General features: G+C 47.5%; 2 protein-coding genes across 2 annotated transcripts in view; both read left to right on the top strand.

Annotated features, from left to right (window-relative positions):
• The window catches only part of SARS2 (seryl-tRNA synthetase 2, mitochondrial), a 209,078-nt gene that overhangs the window by 48,474 nt on the left and 140,421 nt on the right, over positions 1-20,183 (top strand). The gene's annotated exons all lie outside the window — the stretch shown is intronic.
• LOC126941709 (uncharacterized) overlaps positions 1-20,183 on the top strand; it is a 35,243-nt gene that overhangs the window by 1,522 nt on the left and 13,538 nt on the right. Inside the window, exon 4 of the mRNA XM_050768370.1 lies at positions 10,867-10,943. Coding sequence (XP_050624327.1) covers positions 10,867-10,943 — 77 coding nt within the window. The remainder of the gene's footprint in view (positions 1-10,866; positions 10,944-20,183) is intronic.

Genomic DNA, 20,183 nt, shown 5'->3' with positions numbered 1-20,183 from the left:
TTCTTTTTATCGTATTAATGCATGAACTCCAGAAACTGACGTCTAGGGAACAAGTTAGGGTTCTCCCCTGTAAACTTTTGCAAACTGTTTGAATGTGAGGAGTGGCTGCCACAAAAGGACAAGCAGGAAAGATCTGGGGGGCCCGAATTTCCAGTCGTTTCCCCTCCCTGAACGCAGATACAATGACCCGCCACTACTGGGCTTTGTAAATTCAGAGCATATAGGCTTCTACTGATGGTGGACACCAATTTCAGAAATTGGCACTAGGAGTGTGGGAAAATCAAAATGAGCCCTTTGACTGTTTGAGTTTTTTTTTTTCTTCCCACTCCCAGAGTCTCCATTACAGCCTAAAATATAACGAAAGTAGCTCTCATAGCCAAACTTGAATACCTGCCACTCCTGTGGCCCCCAATTATAACCTCCCCTTATTCTTAGTTCTTCCAGAATGGGAGGTTCCTAAGCTTTTTTGTCCTAAAGATGCCTATGGCAAGCTGGTCAAGCCCTTCTCAGAATCATATTGTTACATGTATAAAATAAATACACAGAAATACAAAGGAAACCAGTGTTATTGTGATATAAGGTGTAGGGGTGTGTGTGTGTGTGTGTGTATGTGTGTGTGTGTGTGTGTGTGTGTGTGTGGTTTTTGTTTTGAGACAGAGTCTCGCTCAGTTGCCCAGGCTGGAGTGCAGTGACACGATCTCGGCTCACTATAACCTCTGCCTCCTGGGTTCACGCGATTTTCCAGCCTCGGCCTTCCAAGTAGCTGGGACTACAGGCATGAAACACCGTGCCTGGCTGAAAACGACAAGTTTTAAAAACACACGAATATACATGCATATATTTCTATTAGCCATCAGAGTGATGACATTATCACAGGTCAGGTAGTCACTGGAGAATGAAAAGGACAAACATCTTAGTATAATTATGAAAATACTTTTGACCTCACTAACCCCCTGAGAAAGGTCTTGGGGACCCACAGGTGTCCCCAGACCCATTTTGAGAACTGCTAGATTAAAGCGTAGTAAAAGGAGAGGTAAAAAAAATTTCCCCTATCCTTCACATAGCTCCTGAATTCCCAACCACCAGCCCAGGTGAAAAAAACCCACTGGAATTGCCTCTGGTTGGACCCTGACTGGCAGATGAGGGCTTATAGCTCAGGTATAAGCTTGTGGTGGGGAACGGAGCATTGACTCTGGGGCTAGATGGCCTGCTTATAAATGGATCTTCAGCATTGACTAACTTAGACAAGTGATTTAACCGCAAGGTGCCTCAGTTTCCCCATCTGTGAAATGGGAACAATAGTAGCGCCTTATAGGGTTGTTGCAAGGATTAAATAATAAACCCCTTAGAACAGTGCCTAGCACAGAGCAAGTGCCCCCATACAATCTTCTAATTATCATTATAATAATTATCATTATAATAATTAGAAGATTATTGATAATAATCTTCTAATTATTACCAAGACATCTAGTCTGCCCAGTTAGTAAGACAGAGTTTTAATAAGCCTAGTTTTCTAAGTCACTTTACTCTGTCCCCCAGGCTGTAGTGCAGTGGCGTGATCTCGGCTCACAACAACCTCTGCCTCCCAAGCTCAAGTGATTCTTATGCCTCAGCCTCCTGCGTAGCTGGGATTATAGGTGTGTGCCATCACGCCCGGCTAATTTTTGTTTTTTCTTTTTTTAATTTTTTATTTTTATTTTTTATTTTTTTTTGGAGACAGAGTCTCACTCTGTCGCCTGGGCTGGAGTGCAGTGGCGCAATCTCAGCTCGCTGCAAGCTCCTCCTCCCAGGTTGTTGCCATTCTCCTGCCTCAGCCTCCTGCGTAGCTGGGACTACAGGCGCCCGCCACCACGCCTGGCTAATTTTTTTGTATTTTTAGTAGAGACAGGGTTTCACCGTGTTAGGCAGGATGGTCTCGATCTCCTGACCTCGTGATCTGCCCAGAGATGGGTTTTCATCGTGTTAGGCAGGGTGGTCTCGATCTCCTGACCTCATGATCTGCCCGCCTCGGCCTCCCAAAGTGCTGGGATTACAGGCGTGAGCCACTGCACCCGGCCTTGTATTTTTAGTAGAGATGGAGTTTCGCTGTGTTGGCCAGGCTGGTCTTGAACTCCTGGACTCAAGTGATCTCCACATCTCGGCCTCCCAAAGTGCTGGGATTACAAGTGTTAGCCGCTGTGCCCCGTCAATTTAAACCTTTTAAATTGTGAAATGTGATATACATGCAGAAAAGTACATGAGACATAAATGTCCCACTGAATCAATAGGACAAAGTGAACACACCTATGTAACCACCAATCAGGTGGAAGAAAAATAATCTTACCGGCTTCCCCCAAGCCCCCTCCTGCTTCCTCTCCAGCATAGCCTTCTTCCTTCCCGTGAAGGAATCCACTTAACTTTTACCTGACTTTAGTTTCCCCACCTGAGTATGCCTCCCTATACACAGTGGTTTCATTTTGCCTATTTTTGCACATGGCGTAACTAGAAATATACAGGATTAACTCTTTCACTCAACTTTATGATAGGGAAATTTATCTGAGTTGGGCGTATAATTGCAACCCATTTTCATTCTCATTGCCAAGTAGCCTCCATTGTGTGAATGCACCCCAATTTATGTATCAATGGTGGGGTTTTGTTTTTGTTTTTGTTTTTTGAGACGGCGTTTCATTCTTGTTGCCCAGGCTGGAGCGCAATGGGGTGATCTCGGCTTACTGCAACCTCTGCCTCCCAGGTTAAAGCGATTCTCCTGCCTCAGCCTCCTGAGTAGCTGAGATTACAGGCATGCGCCACCACACCCAGCTAATTTTGTATTTTTAGTAGAGACAGGGTTTCACCATGTTGACCAGGCTGGTTTCGAACTCTCGATCTCAGGTGATCCGCCTGCCTTGGCCTCCCAAAGTGCTGGGATTACAGGTGTGAGCCACCGCGCCCAGCCTTCAGTGATTTATTTATCAATTTGTTTATCAGTTGGTTTATCTATCAAAACCAATTGTCAATGGAAATTTGAGTTACTTCCTTTTTTTTTTTTTTTTTTTTTTTGGCTTTTGCAAATAGTGCTGCGATCAACATTCTAGTACATATTTTGTTAAACATATATATACATTTCTCTTGGATGTAAACCAGGAGTATAAGATGGCTGGATCATAAGGTGTCTATATATTTATGTTTGGTAGATACAGCCAAAGAGGTTTCCAAAGTGATCATAATAATTTCTTCTCCTCTCACCAGCCACGTTAGAACATTTCCATTGTTCCACATCGCTGCCAACACCTAAAACCAATAAAGCATTGTCAAGTGCTTTATTTTTAGTCATTCTTGTGGGTGTGTAGTGGTAACTCATTGTAGTTTTAATTTGCATTTCCCTGCTGAGTAATGAAATTGAACATCTCTTCATTTGCATATCGGTCTTTTGGATATCCTTTTTGTGATGTGCTTGTTCAAGTGTCTTGTCCGGTTTTCTATTGGGTTGTCCATTTTTATTGGTTTATTTACTTTTATTTTATTTTTTTAGAGATAGGGTCTTGCTCTGTCACCTAGGCTATAGTGCAGTGGCATCATCATAGTTCACTGCAGCCTCTACCTCCCTGGCTCAAGCAGTCCTCTCACCTCAGCCTCCCAGTAGCTGGGACCACAGGCATGCACCACCACCATGCCTGGTTAATTTTGTTTATTTCTATTTCTATTTTTATTTATTTATTTATTTGAGACAGAGTCTCACTCTGTTGCCCAGGCTGGAGTGCGATGGCATAATCTCGGCTCACTGCAACCTCTGCCTCCCGGGTTCAGGCGATTCTCCTGCCTCAGCCTCCCGAGTAGCTGGGATTACAGGCACCCGCCACCACACCTGGCTAATTTTTGTATTTTTAGTAGCGACGGGGTTTCACCATGTTGGCCAGGCTGGTCTCGAACCCCTGACCTCAGGTGATCCACCTGCCTCGACCTCCCAAAGTGCTGGGATTACAGGTGCGTGCACCACGCCCAGCTAATTTTGTTAATTTTTTTGTAGGGACCAGGTCTTGCCATATTCCCCAGGCTGATCTTGAACTCCTGGACTCAAGCGATCCTCCCGCTTTGACCTCCCAAACTGTTGGCATTACAGGTGTGAGCCACCGCACCTGGCCTCTTCTGTTACTTTCCAACAGCTTTCTCATTGGAGTTACCCTAGGTTGTCAATCTATCTGGAACTGATTTTTGTGTACGGTGTAAGTTAGGGTTTTAAATTTTATCAAAGTAATGCACATAGCTAATAAAATAAAAATAAATGAGTCTACTTCCTTAAGGAGACTTCTTTTTAAAAAACTATTTCTCCATTATGAAAATAGTAACATCATTGGAGACAGCTCACGCCTGTAATCCCAGCACTTTGGGAGGCCGCGGTGGGCAGATCACGAGGCCAGGAGTTTGAGACCAGCCTGGCCAACATGGTGAAACCCCATCTCTACTAAAAATACAAAAATTAGCCAGGCATGGTGGTGAGCGCCTTTAATCCTAGCTACTCGGGAGGCTGAGGCAGGAGGATCGCTTGAACCCGGGAGGCAGAGGTTGCGGTGAGCCGAGTTCACACCATTGCACTCCAGCGTGGATTTTAGCTGGGTGCGGTGGCACACACCTGCAGAGCCAGACTCTGTCTCAAAAAAAAAAAAAACTACTAAAAATGAAAATATTCGCATCTCATTACTGAAAACTTAAAAAGAGCCACGGAGGTTTCATGGCTCAAGGAACTAACCACCTTGGGTTTCGTTCTTGTTTTTGGAGACAGGGTCTCACTTTGTCACCCAGGCTGGAGTGCATTGGTGCAATCATGCAATCACAGCTCCTTGTGACCTCAAACTCCTGGCCTCAAGCAATCCTCCCACCTCAGCCTCCCAAAATGCTGGGATTATAGGCGTGAATCACTGCACGTAACCACAAACCTGGGTTTGAATTCTGGTTCTGCCACCTTGTGACTGGGTAACCTTGGGTGAATGTCTACTCTTGTGTTAGCCTCAGTGACCTAATATCTAAAACTGATATACAGCGCCTACTTTGCAAGTGCTTGGAAAGATACAGCAAGTAAAACATGTAACACGGGGTGGGGCTGATCAAGAAAGAGCTCCATAGATAATAGCCACAATTATTTACAAAAGATTTCATTCAATCACTCAGTGGCCATTGAGAATGCTTGGAGCATTTTTTCTTATACACAGGAATTGGGCTGAATCACAGTCATACCACAGTCTGACGTTATTTTTACTGGACTGTTCTAAACATTCTTTGATACTGGCTCATAATATTCCATTGTGTGGTTTACTTTACCCAATCTGAGAGACTGCATCCATGGAGAAAAGCCAGAGCTTTGGAGACAGACAGCTTGCGTTTAAACCCAGCTCCGACATGGAGCAGCTGTGAGCCATTTGCCTCTCTGTACCTCAATTTCTCCATCTGCAAAATGGGGATAATAAACCATGCTGTATATTTGACGTATTTTAGAGAGTTGTGAGAATTAGATGAGTGAATGAATGGATGTAATGAACTAAGACCTGTGGTAAAAACAGCACTTGGTGTAAACCAAGTCCTTAAAAATCTTAATAGAAATATTTCAAGGTTTTAGCTGGGTGCGGTGGCACACACCTGCAGTCTTAGCTACTTGGGAGGCTGAGGCAGGAGGGTTATGTGAGCCTTGGAGTTCAAGACCAGCCTGGGCAACATAGTGAGACCCCCATCTCTAATTTATATATGTATAGTTGTATATTTTATATATATATATGCATAAAGAATAGTAAGATGTGGGCTTTTTGGGTTTGGTTTTGTTTTTGTTTTTGTTTTTTGTTTTTTGTTTTTTTTGAGACAGAGTCTCGCTCTGTCGCCCAGGCTGGAGTGCAGTGGCCGGATCTCAGCTCACTGCAAGCTCTGCCTCCCAGGTTTACGCCATTCTCCTGCCATAGCCTCCTGAGCAGCTGGGACTACAGGCGCCCACCACCTCGCCTGGCTAGTTTTTTTTTTTTTTTTTTTTTGTATTTTTTTAGTAGAGACGGGGTTTCACTGTATTAGCCAGGATGGTCTCGATCTCCTGACCTCGTGATCCGCCCATCTCGGCCTCCCAAAGTGCTAGGATTACAGGCTTGAGCCACCGTGCCCGGCCTGTTTTTTGTTTTTTGAGTCAGGATCTTGCTCTGTTCCCCAGGCTGGAGTACAGTGGTGTGATCTCCACTCACTACAACCTCGACTTCTTGGGCTCAAGCAATCCTCCCACCTCAGCCTCCCGAGTAGCTGGGACTACAGGCTCACACCGCTATGCCTGGCTAATTTTTGTACTTTTTGTAGAGACAAAGACTTGCGATGTTGCCCAGGCTGGTCTCAAACTCCTAGGCTCAAGGAATCCTCCCACCTTGGCCTCCCAAAGTGCTGGGATTACAGGCGAGAACCACTGTGCCCGGCCAATAGTAAGATGTTAATGATAGAATCCAGTTGGATATATGGTGGATATATGTGTGTTCCTTGCAAAGGTCTTTCAATTTTCCCGTGCATTTGAAAATGTTCATAATAAAATTGTTGGGGAAAACACTTGGGGACATCCACACAGTTGCTTTTGTCGACAATCATGGTGAAGCCAGAGCAGCAACTGATTCCCAAGTGATTGACACACCCTGTATGTTCATTTAATGACCCTGACAATCTTTAATGCAGACTTTAGAAATTTTACAGATGAGGACCCATTTTACAGATGAGGAAACTGAGGCTCAGCAAGGCAAAGCACCTTGTTGTGTGACCTTCAGGTCACTGACTGGGTGGGGAGCAGACAGGGTGAACCGTAGAAGGACAACTCCTTTTCAGAAGGAAGGGTGGCATGCACCTGGGGACAGGGACCTGGGCTAACAGGTCTTGGGGTCCGCCCGGGAATGATCCCCGTTATTGCAGCTTCCCTGTATGGAGTGCTTGGCTGTGTGCCAAATGCTCTGCATGAATAATCCCATTGATACTGCATGCTCCTTATTAAGCCCATTTTATAGATGGAGAAACTGAGGCTAAAGACATTGAGTAATTTACCTAAAATCACACAGCTGTTGTGTGGCAGAGAGACGCCAGGACTAGAGCCCCGGTGTGTCTGATTTCAAAGCCTGGTGTGTGATTTTTTTTTTTTTTTTTTTTTTTTTTTTTTGAGACAGAGCTTCACTCTTGTTGGCCAGGCTGGAGTTCTATGGCACAATCTCGGCTCACTGCAACCTCCGCCTCCCAGGTTCAAGCGATTCTCCTGCCTCAGCCTATGGAGTAACTGGGATTACAGGTGTGCGCCACCATGGCTGGTCAACTTTTTGTGTTTTTAGTACAGATGAGGTTTCACCGTGTTGGCCAGGCTGGTCTCAAACTCCTGACCTCAGGTGATCCACCCGCCTCAGCCTCCCAAACTACTGGGATTACAGGCGTGAGCCACCACACCTGACCGTGTGAATACTTTTAGGAGCGACTCTTCCCTGCTTAGAATATTATCCAGTGTGAAATGCTGTCAGCTCCACCTTCCAAACTATCCAGGACCTGCCCACTTTTGCAGCTCCTACCCATCCTCTCCTTCCTGGGCTGTCTCAGCAGGCCCTTCCCTGGTCTTTCTGATCCCATCCTGTCACCCTTCTCACCCCTGCAGTCTGTTCCTCACATGCAACCAGAGGGGTCCTGTGAACACCTCAGTTAGATCACGTCTCTCATCCACTCAAAGTCCTTCTGATCCTCTCACTCAGGGGAAAGCCAGAGACCTCCCCATGGCCCATGAGACCCCACGTGACCTGCCAGTCACTTCTCTTTCCTTATCCCTTACTACTTGCCCCTCACCCACACTGGTTCAGGCACGAGGCTTCTACGCTGTTTTTTGTTTTGTTTTGCTTTTTTTTTTTTGAAAAAAGCCCAGGCTGGAGTGCAGTGGCACAATCTGGGCTCACTGCAAGCTCCGCCTCCTGGGTTCACGCCATTCTCCTGCCTCAGCCTCCCGACTAGCTGGGACTACAGGGGCCTGCCACCACGCCCGGCTAATTTTTTGTATTTTTAGTAGAGACAGGGTTTCACTGTGTTCACCAGGATGGTCTTGATCTCCTGACCTCGTGATCCACCCGCCTCAGCCTCCCAAAGTGCTGGGATTACAGGCGTGAGCCACCGCGCCTGGCCTGTTTTGCTTTTTTGAGACAGAGTCTTGCTCTGTTGCCCAGGCTGGAGTGCAGTGGTGGGATCTCAGCTCACTGCAACCTCTGCTTCCTGGGTTCAAGCGATTCCCCTGCCTCAGCCTCCTGAGTAGCTGGGACTACAGGTGCACACCACCATGCCCGGCTAATTTTTGTATTTTTAGTAGAGGCAGGGTTTCACCATGTTGCCAAGACTGGTCTTGAACTGCTGACCTCAAGTGATCCGCCCACGCCGGCCTCCCCAAGTGCTGGGATTACAGGTGTGAGCCACTACGCTTGGCCTCTACATTGTTCTTTGAACTGTTAGTCATGTCCCCACTTCAGGGCCTTCTCATTGCCTGTTCCCTCGATCTAGAACATTCTTCCCCGGTCCCGGTACACATGTAGCCCCTTCTCTCCTACCTTCAAGCCTTACCCAGATGATACTTTCTCAGGGAGTCCTCCTCTTGACTAATATAAAATTATAATCCACCTCCACACTCTACTCCCCATCCGCCAAGCCAGGAGTCTGCAAAAGTTTTTTGGTAAAGGGCAAGATATTAAATATTTTAAGATTTGCAGGCCACATAGCCTCCATCACAGCTACTGGACTCTGTTATCACACAAAAGTACCTATAGACATTATGGAACCCAATGAGTGTGGGTGTGTTCCAGTAAAACTTTATGGAGGCCAGGCGCAGTGGCTCATGCCTGTAATCCTAGCACTTTGGTAGGCTGAGGCAGGAGGATTGCTTGAGGCCAAGAGTTCAAGACCAACATGGCCAACAGAGTAAGACCTCATCTCCAAAAACCAAACAAACTTATAGACACTGAAATTGGAAATTCATATAATTTCCTTTTCTTTTCTTTTTTGTTGAGATGGAGTTTCTTTCTTGTTGCCCAGGCTGGAATGCAATGGCGCTATCTCAGCTCACTGCAACCCTGCCTCCCGGGTTCAAGCAATTCTCCTACTTCAGCCTCCCGAGTAGCTGGGATTACAGGCGCCCACCATCACATCAGGCTAATTTTTGCATTTTTAGTAGAGACGGGGTTTCACCATGTTGGCCAAGCTGGTCTCGAACTCCTGAACTCAGGTGATCCACCCACCTCAGCCTCCCAAAGTGCTGGAATTACAGGCGTGAGCCACCACGCCTGGCCAAAATTCATATAATTTTCATATACCAGAAAATATTATTTTTATTTTGTTTTTGTTTTTCAACCATTAAAAAATGTAAAAATCAACCAGGCATGGTTGCTTATGCCTGTAATCCCAGTGCTCTGGGAAACTGAGGCAGAAGGATCACTTGAGTCTAGAAGTTTGAGACCAGCCGGGGCAATACAGCAAGACCCCATCTCTTAAAAAAATACTAAAATTAGCAGGGCGTGGTGGTGCACATATACAGTCCCAGCTACTTAGGAGGCCGAGGTGCGAGGATTATCTGAGCCCGGGAGGTTGAGGCTGTAGTGAGCCATGATCACACCACTGCACTCCAGCTTGAGTGAGAGAGGTGAGATTCTGTCTCAAAAAAAAAATTTTTGTAAGGTTAAAACCAGGCCAGGCGTGGTGGCTCATGCCTGTAATCCCAGCACTTTGGGAGGCCAAGGCAGGTGGATCACTTGAGTTCAGGAGTTCGAGACCAGCCTGGCCAACATGGTAAAACCCTGTCTCTACTCAAAATACAAAAATTAGCTGGGCTTCGTGGTGTTTGCCTGTAATCCCAGCTATTCGGGAGGCTGAGGCAGGAGAATCGCTTGAACCTGGGAGGCGGAGGCTGCAGTGAGCTGAGATCGCACCGCTGCACTCCAGCCTGGGTGACAGGGAAAGATTTGGTCTCAAAAAAAAAAAAAAAAAAAAAGTAAAAATCATTCCTAGGGTATAGGCTGTATAAAAACAAATGACAGGCTGGATTTGGCCCCCGACTATAGTTTGCTGACCCCTGCCCTAAGCTTATCCTGGCTAATACTTGTTTCATAGCATTCATCACCTTCTAACAGACTGTAATATTTACTTGTTTATTATGTTTATCGTCTAGCATCTCCCCTGGAGCTGTCAGCCCCAGCTTCCTAGCAGCTCCAGGAAGGCAAGGATGTTGGCTGTCTGGCACATAGCAGGTGTGCGGTAAGGATTTATTAAATGATCAAATACATGGATGAATCCTAATGACTGTTGCGATCATGAACCATTCTTGCTGCCTGGCTAAGTACTGGACCCTAGAATTTGAGATTGAAAAGAGGAGGCGAGCACAGAACCATTTTCCCCTTCCTTCCTCCCTCCCTCCCACCTTTCCTCCTTTGCTTCCTTCCTTCCTTTTTTTCTTTTCTTTTTTTCCGAGTCTTACTCTGTCACCCAGGCTGGAGTGCAATGGCTCAATCTCGGCTCACTGCAACCTCTGCCTCCCGGCAGAACCATTTCCTTTCATCCCCAACTTTGAACTCCATGATTTCATCTTGACTGCGTGTGATATCACACGTCAGGGGACCTGTGAGCCACCGGAGGTGAGCAGCACGCCCAGGGCACAGCTCACCTCCCGAGAAATGCCACCCTGCTTCAGATTCCAGCAGGAAGGAAGAGTGACTCAGCCTCTCAGATGTGGAGACTTCCTGTGACGGACCCAGGACAGCCCACCCCAGGCTTCACCTCGTAATCATGGCTGTAGCCAGTTTGCTGGAGGCTCCCTGTGAACCGTGTATGATTGCATGGATTCCTCACCGCTTCACATAGTCCCATTTTCTATTACAGAAGAGGAAACTGAGGTTCAGAGGAGTGAGCTCACTTACCTGACATCACACTGCCAGTACGAAAAACAGCTGAGCCAGGTGCGGCGGCTCATGCCTGTAATCCCAGCACTTTAGGAGGCCGAGGCAGTTCGATCGCCTGAGGTCAGGAGTTCGAGACCAGCCTGGCCAACATGGTAAAACTCTGTCTCTACTAAAAATACAAAAATTACCTGGGCGTGGTGGTGGACGCCTGTGTTCCCAGCTACTCAGGAAGCTAAGGCAAGAGAATCTCTTGAGCCTAGGAGGTGGAAGTTGCAGTGAGCTGAGATTGCACCACTGCACTCCAGCCAGGCCAACACAGCAAGACTCTGTCTCAAAAAAAAATAAAAATAAAATAAAGAGTTGAGATTCATTCCCTTATGCCCTCTTGGCCTTAACCACCAGGTCCCACTGTCTCCAGTTCATCCCTCTGCCATCTCGTCCTGGATTTCAGGCCTCAAGTCCTGTGTCATCTCCCAGCATGGTTTTGTTTTGTTTTTGTCTTTTTTTCTTTTCTTTTCTTTTCTTTTTTTTTTTTTTTTTTTTTTTTGAGATGGAGTTTTCCTCTTGTTGCCCAGGCTCGAGTGCAATGGCACGATCCCGGCTCACTGCAATCTCCGCCTCCTGGGTTCAAGCAATTCTCCTGCCTCAGCCTTCCGAGTAGCTGGGATTACAGGTGTGCACCATCACGCCCAGCTAATTTTGTATTTTCAGTCAAGTCGGGGTTTCTCCATGTTGGTCAGGCTGGTCTCGAAGTCCTGACCTCAGGTGATCCACCCGTCTTGGCCTCCCAAAGTGCTGGGATTACAGGCGTGAGCCACCGTGCCTGGCTATGTATTTTGTTTTTTTGTTGTTGTTATTTTTTCTTTTTTTGAGACGGCATCTCCCTCTGTCGCCTAGGCTGAAGTGCAGTGGCGCGATCTCAGCTCACTGCAACCTCCACCTCCCAGGTTCATGTGATTCTCCTGCCTCAGCCTTTCGAGTAGCTGGGACTACAAGGCGTCCGCCACCACTCCCGGCTAATTTTTTTATTTTTAGTAGAAACAGGGTTTCACAGGCCGGGCGCGGTGGCTCAAGTCTGTAATCCTAGCACTTTGGGAGGCTGAGGCGGGTGGATCACGAGGTCAGGAGATCGAGACCATCCTGGCTAACATGGTGAAACCCCGTCTCTACTAAAAATACGAAAAACTAGCCGGGCGTGGTGGCGGGCGCCTGTAGTCCCAGCTACTCGGAGGCTGAGGCAGGAGAATGGCTTGAACCCGGGAGGCGGAGCTTGCAGTGAGCCGAGATCGCACCACTGCATTCCAAGCCTGGGTGACACAGTGAGACTCCGTCTCAAAAAAAAAAAAAAAAAAAAAAAAGAAACAGGGTTTCACCATGTTAGCCTGGATGGTCTCAATCTCTTGACCTCGTAATCTGCCTGCCTCAGCCTCCCAAAGTGCTGGGATTACAGGCATGAGCCACCGCGTCCGGCATATTTTGTTTTTTTAAGACAGGTTCTCATTCTGTTGCCCAGGCTGTAGTGCAGTGGCATGATCTTAGCTCACTGCAGCCTCGAATTCCTGGACTCAAGTGATCTTCCCACTTCAGCCTCCCTAGTAGCTGGGACTGCAGGTTCACGGCACCTCGCCCAGCTGATTTTTAAATTTTTTTGTAGAGACAGAGTCTTGCTTTGCTGACCAGGCTGGTCTCAAACTCCTGGGCTGAAGTGACCCACCTGCCTTGGCCTCCCAACGTGCTGGGATTACAAGTGTGATCCACCATGTGTGGCTTCTAAGCACAGCTGTATCATGGGGTGGACATGACAGCTCCATTAAATCCAGAATTGAGGCCAGGGACAGACTAAACCCTCAAACAAACATGAGCTCTTGTAAATATTGGCCCAACTATTTATTTTTATTTTATTATTATTTTTTTGAGACAGTCTTGCTCTGTCACCCAGGCTGGAGTGCAGTGGTGTGATCTTGGCTCACTGCAACCTCTGCTTCCTGGGTTCAAGTGACTCTCCTGCCTCAGCCTTCCAAGTAGCTGGGACTACAGGCACATGACATCACACCTAGCTAATTCTTTTTTTTTTTTTTTTTTTTTTTTAGAGACAGGGTTTTACCACATTGGCCAGGCTACTCTCAAACTCCTGACCTCAAATGATCTGCCCACCTCGGCCTCCCAAAGTGCTGGGATTACAGGCGTGAGCCACCATACCTGGCCCCAACTATTTATTGTACCATTGTTGGGTACACCATTTTCCACTGGAGTCACGTTGAGGAGTGTTGGAAGATTTTAAAGTCCTACAGGGGTGTGCTCGGGAGGCTGAGGTGAGAGGATCACGAGATCCCAGGAGGTTGCAGTGAGCTGTGATGGTGCCACTGCACTCCAGCCTGGGCAACAGAGCAAGACCCTGTCCCCCCAAAAACATTGCCTTAAAAAATATCTTATTAGTCTGGATGTAGTGGCTCACGCCTGTAATCCCAGCACTTTGGGAGGCCAAGGCGGGTGGATCGCTTGAACCCAGGAGTTTGAGACCAGCCTGGCCAACATGGCGAAACCTCGTCTCTACAAAAAATACAAAAATTAGCCCGGTGTGGTGGTGCGCACCCGTGGTCCCAGCTATTCGGGAAGCTGAGGTGGGAGGATCACTTGAGCCTGGGAGGGAGGCAGAGGTTGCAGTGAGCCAAGATCTCACCACTGCACTCTGGCCTTGGTGGAGCCTGTCTGTAAATAAATAAATAAAAACCCACTAGAGAGCAAGGCTCATCTTTCTGTATCAGGAAAGGGCAGCCTGGCCGCTGTTGTGTGAAGGATGAGCTGGGTCATATCAAGGTCAAATCTGGTGTGAGCTTCCCTGAGGGTCTACACAAACCCCTCCTCGTGAGTTCAGTGCGTGAAAACAGGAGTTGAGTCCTAGAGGGCGCATGACCGACCACCAACCGGGGGATCTGTCAGGGCTGAAGCGTGGGTCACGCTGTGCATTGTGGGCAGAAGGGCGGTCAGCTCTGTGTATGCTACCTCCAGGAACACCCCAGCCCTCCACAGGCTCCCAGGCGTGGACCGAGCAGCACAGTTACTAGAAGGAAATGAGTATATCCCCGGGTCCACGGCAGGTCACGCAGGGAGAACAGGATCTCTGCCACAGTCAAGGCAAGTCACGTGTAGACAGGAATGTGGGCCGGGTGTGGTGGCTCCCAGCACTTTGGTAGGCTGAGGTGGGAGGATCTCTTGAGCCCAGGAGTTCAAGAGCAGCTTGGGTAATATAGTGAGACCCTGTCTCTAGTTAAAAAGAAAGAAAGAATGTGGTTCATGTTCAGCCAGCCATACTCTCCTCAACTTAAAAAACAAAACAAAGGCCGGGCACAGTGGCTTATGCTGCAATCTCAGCACTTTGGGAGGCCACGGGGCAAGGTGGTCAGATTGCTGGAGTTCAGGAGTTCAAGATCAGCCTGGGTGACATGGTAAAACCCCATCTCTACAAAAAATACAAAAACTAGCTAGGTGTAGTGGTGTGCTCTTGTCATCCCAGCTATGTGAGAGGCTGAGGTGGGATGATCATTTGAGCCCAGGAGGTCAAGGCTGCAATGAGCTGAGATCATCATACCACTGCCCTCCAGCCTGGGCAACAGAGTGAGACACTATCTCAAAAAAACAAAACACAAACAGTACAGTAGCAGTTGACATGCTGGCGATGATTGCCCTCACCATGTCGGCCCTCATGAGTCACACGGTCCTATCTGGACTGGTTGCCCTCTAACCTTTTCTTTTATTTTTATATAATATAAATCAATAAATAATTTGTATATTATATAATTATAGAAATAATTTTGTATAATAGACATAAATATTATATATTTATTTTTATACAATATTTTTACATCTATATTAGAGAAAGGGTTGCTCTCTGTCACCCAGGCTGGAGTGCAGTGGTATGATCATGGCTCACTGCAGCCTCGAGCTCCTGGGATGAAGTGATCCTCCTGCCTCGGCCTCCCCAGTAGCTGGGATCACAGGCACACACCACCATACCTGGCCTGCCCTCAGACTTTGATGCCCTGCTGCCATGCTGGGACCTCCTTTGGTGCCATCCCGAGGTGCCCCTTCACTTCTCTCCTGTGTCAGGTCCCGTGTGTCCTGGATCCCAGTGCTCCCCTTTGTCTTGGTGGTGCTCTCATTTCAGTGGAGCGCATCCTGGAGCTTTTTTTTTTTTCGTGAGACAGAATCTTGCTCTGTCGCCCAGGCTGGAGTGCAGTGGTGCAATCTCGGCTCACTGCAAGCTCCGCCTCCCAGATTCAAGCGATTCTCCTGCCTCAGCCTCCCGAGTAGCTGGGATTACAGGCGTGCACCACCATGCCCGGCTAATTTTTGTATTTTTAGTAGAGACAGTGTTTCACCATGTTGGTCAGGCTGGTCTCGAAATTCTGACCTCGTGATCCACCCCCCTTGGCCTCCCAAAGTGCTGGGATTACAGGCGTGAGCCGTGTAATCCGTGCCTGGCCATCCTGGAGCTTCTTGAGCAAGGTCATGGGAGGTAAATGTTTGAGACTTTACACATCTGAAAATGTCTTCAGCCTCCCCTCTGACTTGATTGACAGTTGACTGGTCACAGAATTCAGGGACCAAAATTCATTTCTTTCCGAATTTTAAAGGGATTGTTCTCTCATCTTCTTGTTTGCAATATTTTTCTTGGGAAGTCTGGGCTTTTTGTTGTTGTTGTTTGTTTGTTTTGTTTGTTTTTTGTTTTTGAGACAGAGATGATAGTGGCAAAGTAGAGAGTCAAGAGGCCAGTCAAGGGGTGGTGACAGAGAAGGTGGTACATGGAGGGGGAGGCATAAAAGAGGTTGATGTGAGGGGAGGAAAGGCATGGCAGGGTCCACCGGCTGTGGACCATGCCAGGCTGAGAAGTCTGGTCTTTAAAATTCTGTTTTATTTTTCTCTCTGTTTCTTTTTTTAAGAAACAGGGTCGGCCAGGCACGGTAGCTCACGCCTGTAATCCTAGCACTTTGGGAGGCCGAGGCGGGCAGATCACCTGAGGTCAGGAGTTCGAGACCAGCCTGGCCAACATGGTGAAACCCTGTCTCTACGACAAATACAAAAATTAGTCGGGCGTGATGGCAGACGCCTGTAATCCCAGCTACTCAGGAGGCTGAGGCAGGAGAATCACTTGGACCCGGGAGGTAGAGGTTGCAGTGAGCCGAGATCATGCCACTGCACTCCAGCCTGGGGGAGGAGAGCGAGACTTCATCTCAAAAAGAAAAAAGAAAAAAAAAAAGAAACAGGGTCTTTCTCTGTTGCCCAGGCTGGAATGCAATGATGCAACCATGGGTCACTACAGCCTCAAACTCCTGGCCTCAAGAGATTCTCCTGCCTCAGCCTCCCGAGTAGCTGGCATTATAGGTGTGCACCACCATCCCCAGCTAATTTTTGTATTTTTAATAGAGACGGGGTTTCACCATGTTGACCAGGCTGGTCTCAAACTCCTGACCTCAGGTGATCCACCTGCTTTGGCCTCCCAACGTGCTGGGATTACAGGTGTGAGCCACCGTGCCCGGCCCTATTTTATTATTTTATTTTTAGAGACAGGATTTCATTCTGTCACCGAGGCTGGAGTACAATGGTGATCTCAGTTCACTGCAGCCTCATCCTCCCTGAGCTCAATCCATCCTCCCACCTCAGCCTCCAGAGTGGCTGGGACTACAGGTGTGTGTCACCACACCTAGCTAATTTTTTTTTGAGACAGGGTGTCACTCTGTTACCGAGGTTGGAGTGCAGTGGTGCGAACACGGCTCACTGCAGCGTGACCTCCTGGGCTCAAGCAATCTTCCCGCCTCAGCCTCCCAAGTAGCCGGGACTCATTTTTAATTTTTTGTAGGGAGAGGGTCTCACCATGTTGACTAGGCTGGTCTGAAACTCCTGGGCTCGAGCGGTCCTCCTGCCTCAGCCTCACAACTGAGATTTCAGGCATGAGCCACTGCAGCCAGCACAGTGAATTAAATTTTAAATACAAGGTACCATTATTAAGGTTCTTTTTTTAAAAAAATTTCAAATATTTTAGAGACAGAGTCTCACTGTGTTGCCCAGCCTGGAGTTTAGTAATTTGATTATGGCTCACAGCAGGTTGAAACTCCTGGGCTGAAGTGATCCTCCTATCTCCGCCTCCCGAAGTCCTGGGATTGCAGGAGCACCACAGTGCTGGGCCAAGAATTCCATTTTCACCATGTTAATCTGGAGACATGTGTCGGTCATTCACACGGAGATATTTAATAGGCAGTTGGATAAGGGGTCTGTAGTTCAGGCTGGGGAGATAATTATTTAAGTATTTAAGGCCATGAGACTGAATCTGAACACCCCTGGGAAGAGATGAGGACCAAGGACTGAGCCCGGAGAGACAGAGAAGGAAGAAACGCTTAACCATGTCCAACGCTGCTGGTGGGCCAAAAATATGGAAAATAAGAATGGAGGCCAGGCACGGTGGTTCACGCCTGTAATCCCAACACTTTGAGAGGCTGAGGCGGGCAGATCACCTGAGGTCAGGAGTTCGAGACCAGCCTGGCCAGCATGGAGAAACCCCATCTCTGCTAAAAATACAAAATTAGCTGGGAGTGGTGGCGGGCGCCTGTAATCCCAGCTACTCAGGAGGCTGAGGCAAGAGAATCGCTTGAACCCAGGAGGCGGAAGTTGCAGTGAGGCGAGATTGTGCCATTGCACTCCAGCCTAGGTGACAAGAGTGAGACTCTGTCTCAAAAAAAAAAAAAAAGAAAAGAAAAGAAAATAAGAATTGAGGCTGGGCGTGGTGGCTCACGCCTATAATCCCAGCACTTTGAGAGGCCGAGGTGGGCAGATCACTTGAGGTCAGGAGTTCAAGACCAGCTGGCCAACATGGTGAAACCCCGTCTCTACTAAAAACACAAAAATTAGCCAGGTGTGGTGGCGCGCGCCTGTAGTCCCAGCTACTCGGGAGGCTGAGGCAGCAGAATCGCTTGAACCTGGGAGGCACAGGTTGCAGTGAGCCGAGATCACACCACTGTACTCCAGCCTGGGCGACAGAGAGGGATTTCATCTCAAATAAATAAATAAATAAATAATTGAACTTTGGATTTGGCATCATGGAAGTCACTGATGACCTTGATAAGCTGTTGGATTTGTTTTTCATGACTGCACATTATGCTTTAGGTCCCACGGCTGATACAGTCTGGGTGCTATCACCACCAATCTCATGTTGAATTGCAATTTCCAATATTGGAGGTGGAGACTGGTGGGAGGTGATTGGAGGTGAATCCTTCATGAATGGCTTAGCACCGTCCCCTTGGTAGTGAGTGAGTTCTCAAGAGATCTGGTCATTTAAAAGTGTGTGACAGCTGGGCGTGGTGGCTCACACCTGTAATCCCAGCACTTTGAGAGGCCGAGGTGGGCAGATCACTTGAGGTCAGGAGTTCAAGACCAGCCTGGCCAACATGGTGAAACCCCACATCTATTAAAAGTACAAAAAAATTACCCGAGCATGGTGGTGGGTGCCTGCAATCCCAGCTACTTGGGAGGCTGAGGTATGGGAATTACTTGAACCTGGGAGGCGGAGGTTGCAGTGAGCCAAGATCTTGCCACCGCACTCCAGCTTGGGCGACAGAGCGAGACTCTGTCTCAAAAAAACAAACAAAAAAATATGTGTGTTATCGCACCGCTTCTCTCTCTCTCTTCGCCATGTGAAGAGGTAAAGTGTCTGCTCCTGCTTCACCTTCTGCCACGAGTCAGAGCTCCCTGGGGCCTCCCCAGAAGCTGAACAGAGGCTGGTGTCATGCCTCCTGAACAGCCTGCGAAACCACGAGCCAATTAAAACCTCTTTTCTTTATCAGTTATCCAGTCTCAGGTATTTCTTTACAGCAACCACAAGAATGGCCTAAAACAATGGCTGTTGTTGTTTTTCTTTTTTTTTTGAGGCAGAATTTCACTCTTGTTGCCCAGATGGAGTGCAATGGCGTGATTTCGGCTCACTGCAACCTCCGCCTCCCGGGTTCAAGTGATTCTCCTGCCTCAGCCTCCCGAGAAGCTGGGATTACAGGCGTGCACCACCGCACCTGGCTAATTTTTGTATTTTTAGTAAAGGCGGGGTTTCACCATGTTGGCCAGGCTGGTCTCAAACTTCTGAACTCGTGATCTGCCCCCCTCGACCTCCCAAAGTTTTGGGATTACAGGCGTGAGCCACCGCGCCTGGCCTGAGGGTTATTTCAATTGTTGCCGATCTTTTGCTATTTCATACAGTATGGCAATGAAGAACCTTGTAACACACTAGTATTTTTGTACTCAATACAGGTGTATTTCTTCTAGGTGTGAATTTCTAGGTCAGAAAGTGGGTGCGTTTCTAATTCTGACAGATGTTAGAAATTGTTTACCATAGATACTGCTCCAGTATATCCTCCCACTAGCAACCTGTGCCCTTTCCCCCCAGGTCCTGCGAGTACAAGATACTGCCGATCTCTTTGTGCTTTTCCAGTTTGATTTACTAAACACTGGTATCTCAGTGTTGGTTGAATCTGCGTTTAACTTCAAGTCAGGTCTTACATCTTCTCATATACTTAAGAGCCATTTTTTCTTTTTTTTTTTTTTTTGACAGTCTCACTCTGTCACCCAGGCTGGAGTGCAATGGTGCAATCTTGGCTCACTGCAACCTCTGCCTCCTGACTTCAAGCAATTCTCCAGTCTCAGCCACCTGAGTAGCCAGGATTACAGGCGACCACCACCATGCCTGACTAATTTTTGTATTTTAAGTGGAGATGGGGTTTCATCATGTTGGCCAGGTCTGGTCTCAAACTCCTGACCTCAAGTGATCCACTCACTTCAGCCTCCCAAAGTGCTGGGGTTACAGGCATGAGCCATGGTGCCCGGCCTTAAGAACCATTTTTATTTCCTTTTCTATGAACTATTTGTTCACATTCTCTGTGCATTTTTCTGCCCTGATGAGATTGTTCCTTTTCTTATTCATTTGTGGGAAATCTATTAAAATTAACCTTTTGCATGTGATGCAATTTGGAAGTATTTTTCCAGGTTTGTTCATGTTAATTCTGGATTGATCAAATATAGACATCATTATGAACGATGAGCATTCAGCTCTCACCCCAGCACTCTTTTTATTCCCCATCCCTGTGATTTCTGTTATTAGAACTCACTCTACCACATTTAATCCTCTTTCAAACACAAGCTTCTGACTGTTAATCTTCTCAGATAAAATCATGATGATCTAATCATATCTCAGACATTGCTGCAAAAGAAGTAAGAGATCTGTTTGAAAGTCTGGCGAGTACCATTTTAGTTTTTCCA

Source organism: Macaca thibetana, chromosome 19 (assembly GCF_024542745.1).
Source record: "Macaca thibetana thibetana isolate TM-01 chromosome 19, ASM2454274v1, whole genome shotgun sequence".
Taxonomy (NCBI): Eukaryota; Metazoa; Chordata; class Mammalia; order Primates; family Cercopithecidae; genus Macaca; species Macaca thibetana.
The sequence above is the reverse complement of the archived record's forward strand: the minus strand, read 5'-3'. Positions and strand labels throughout refer to the sequence as shown.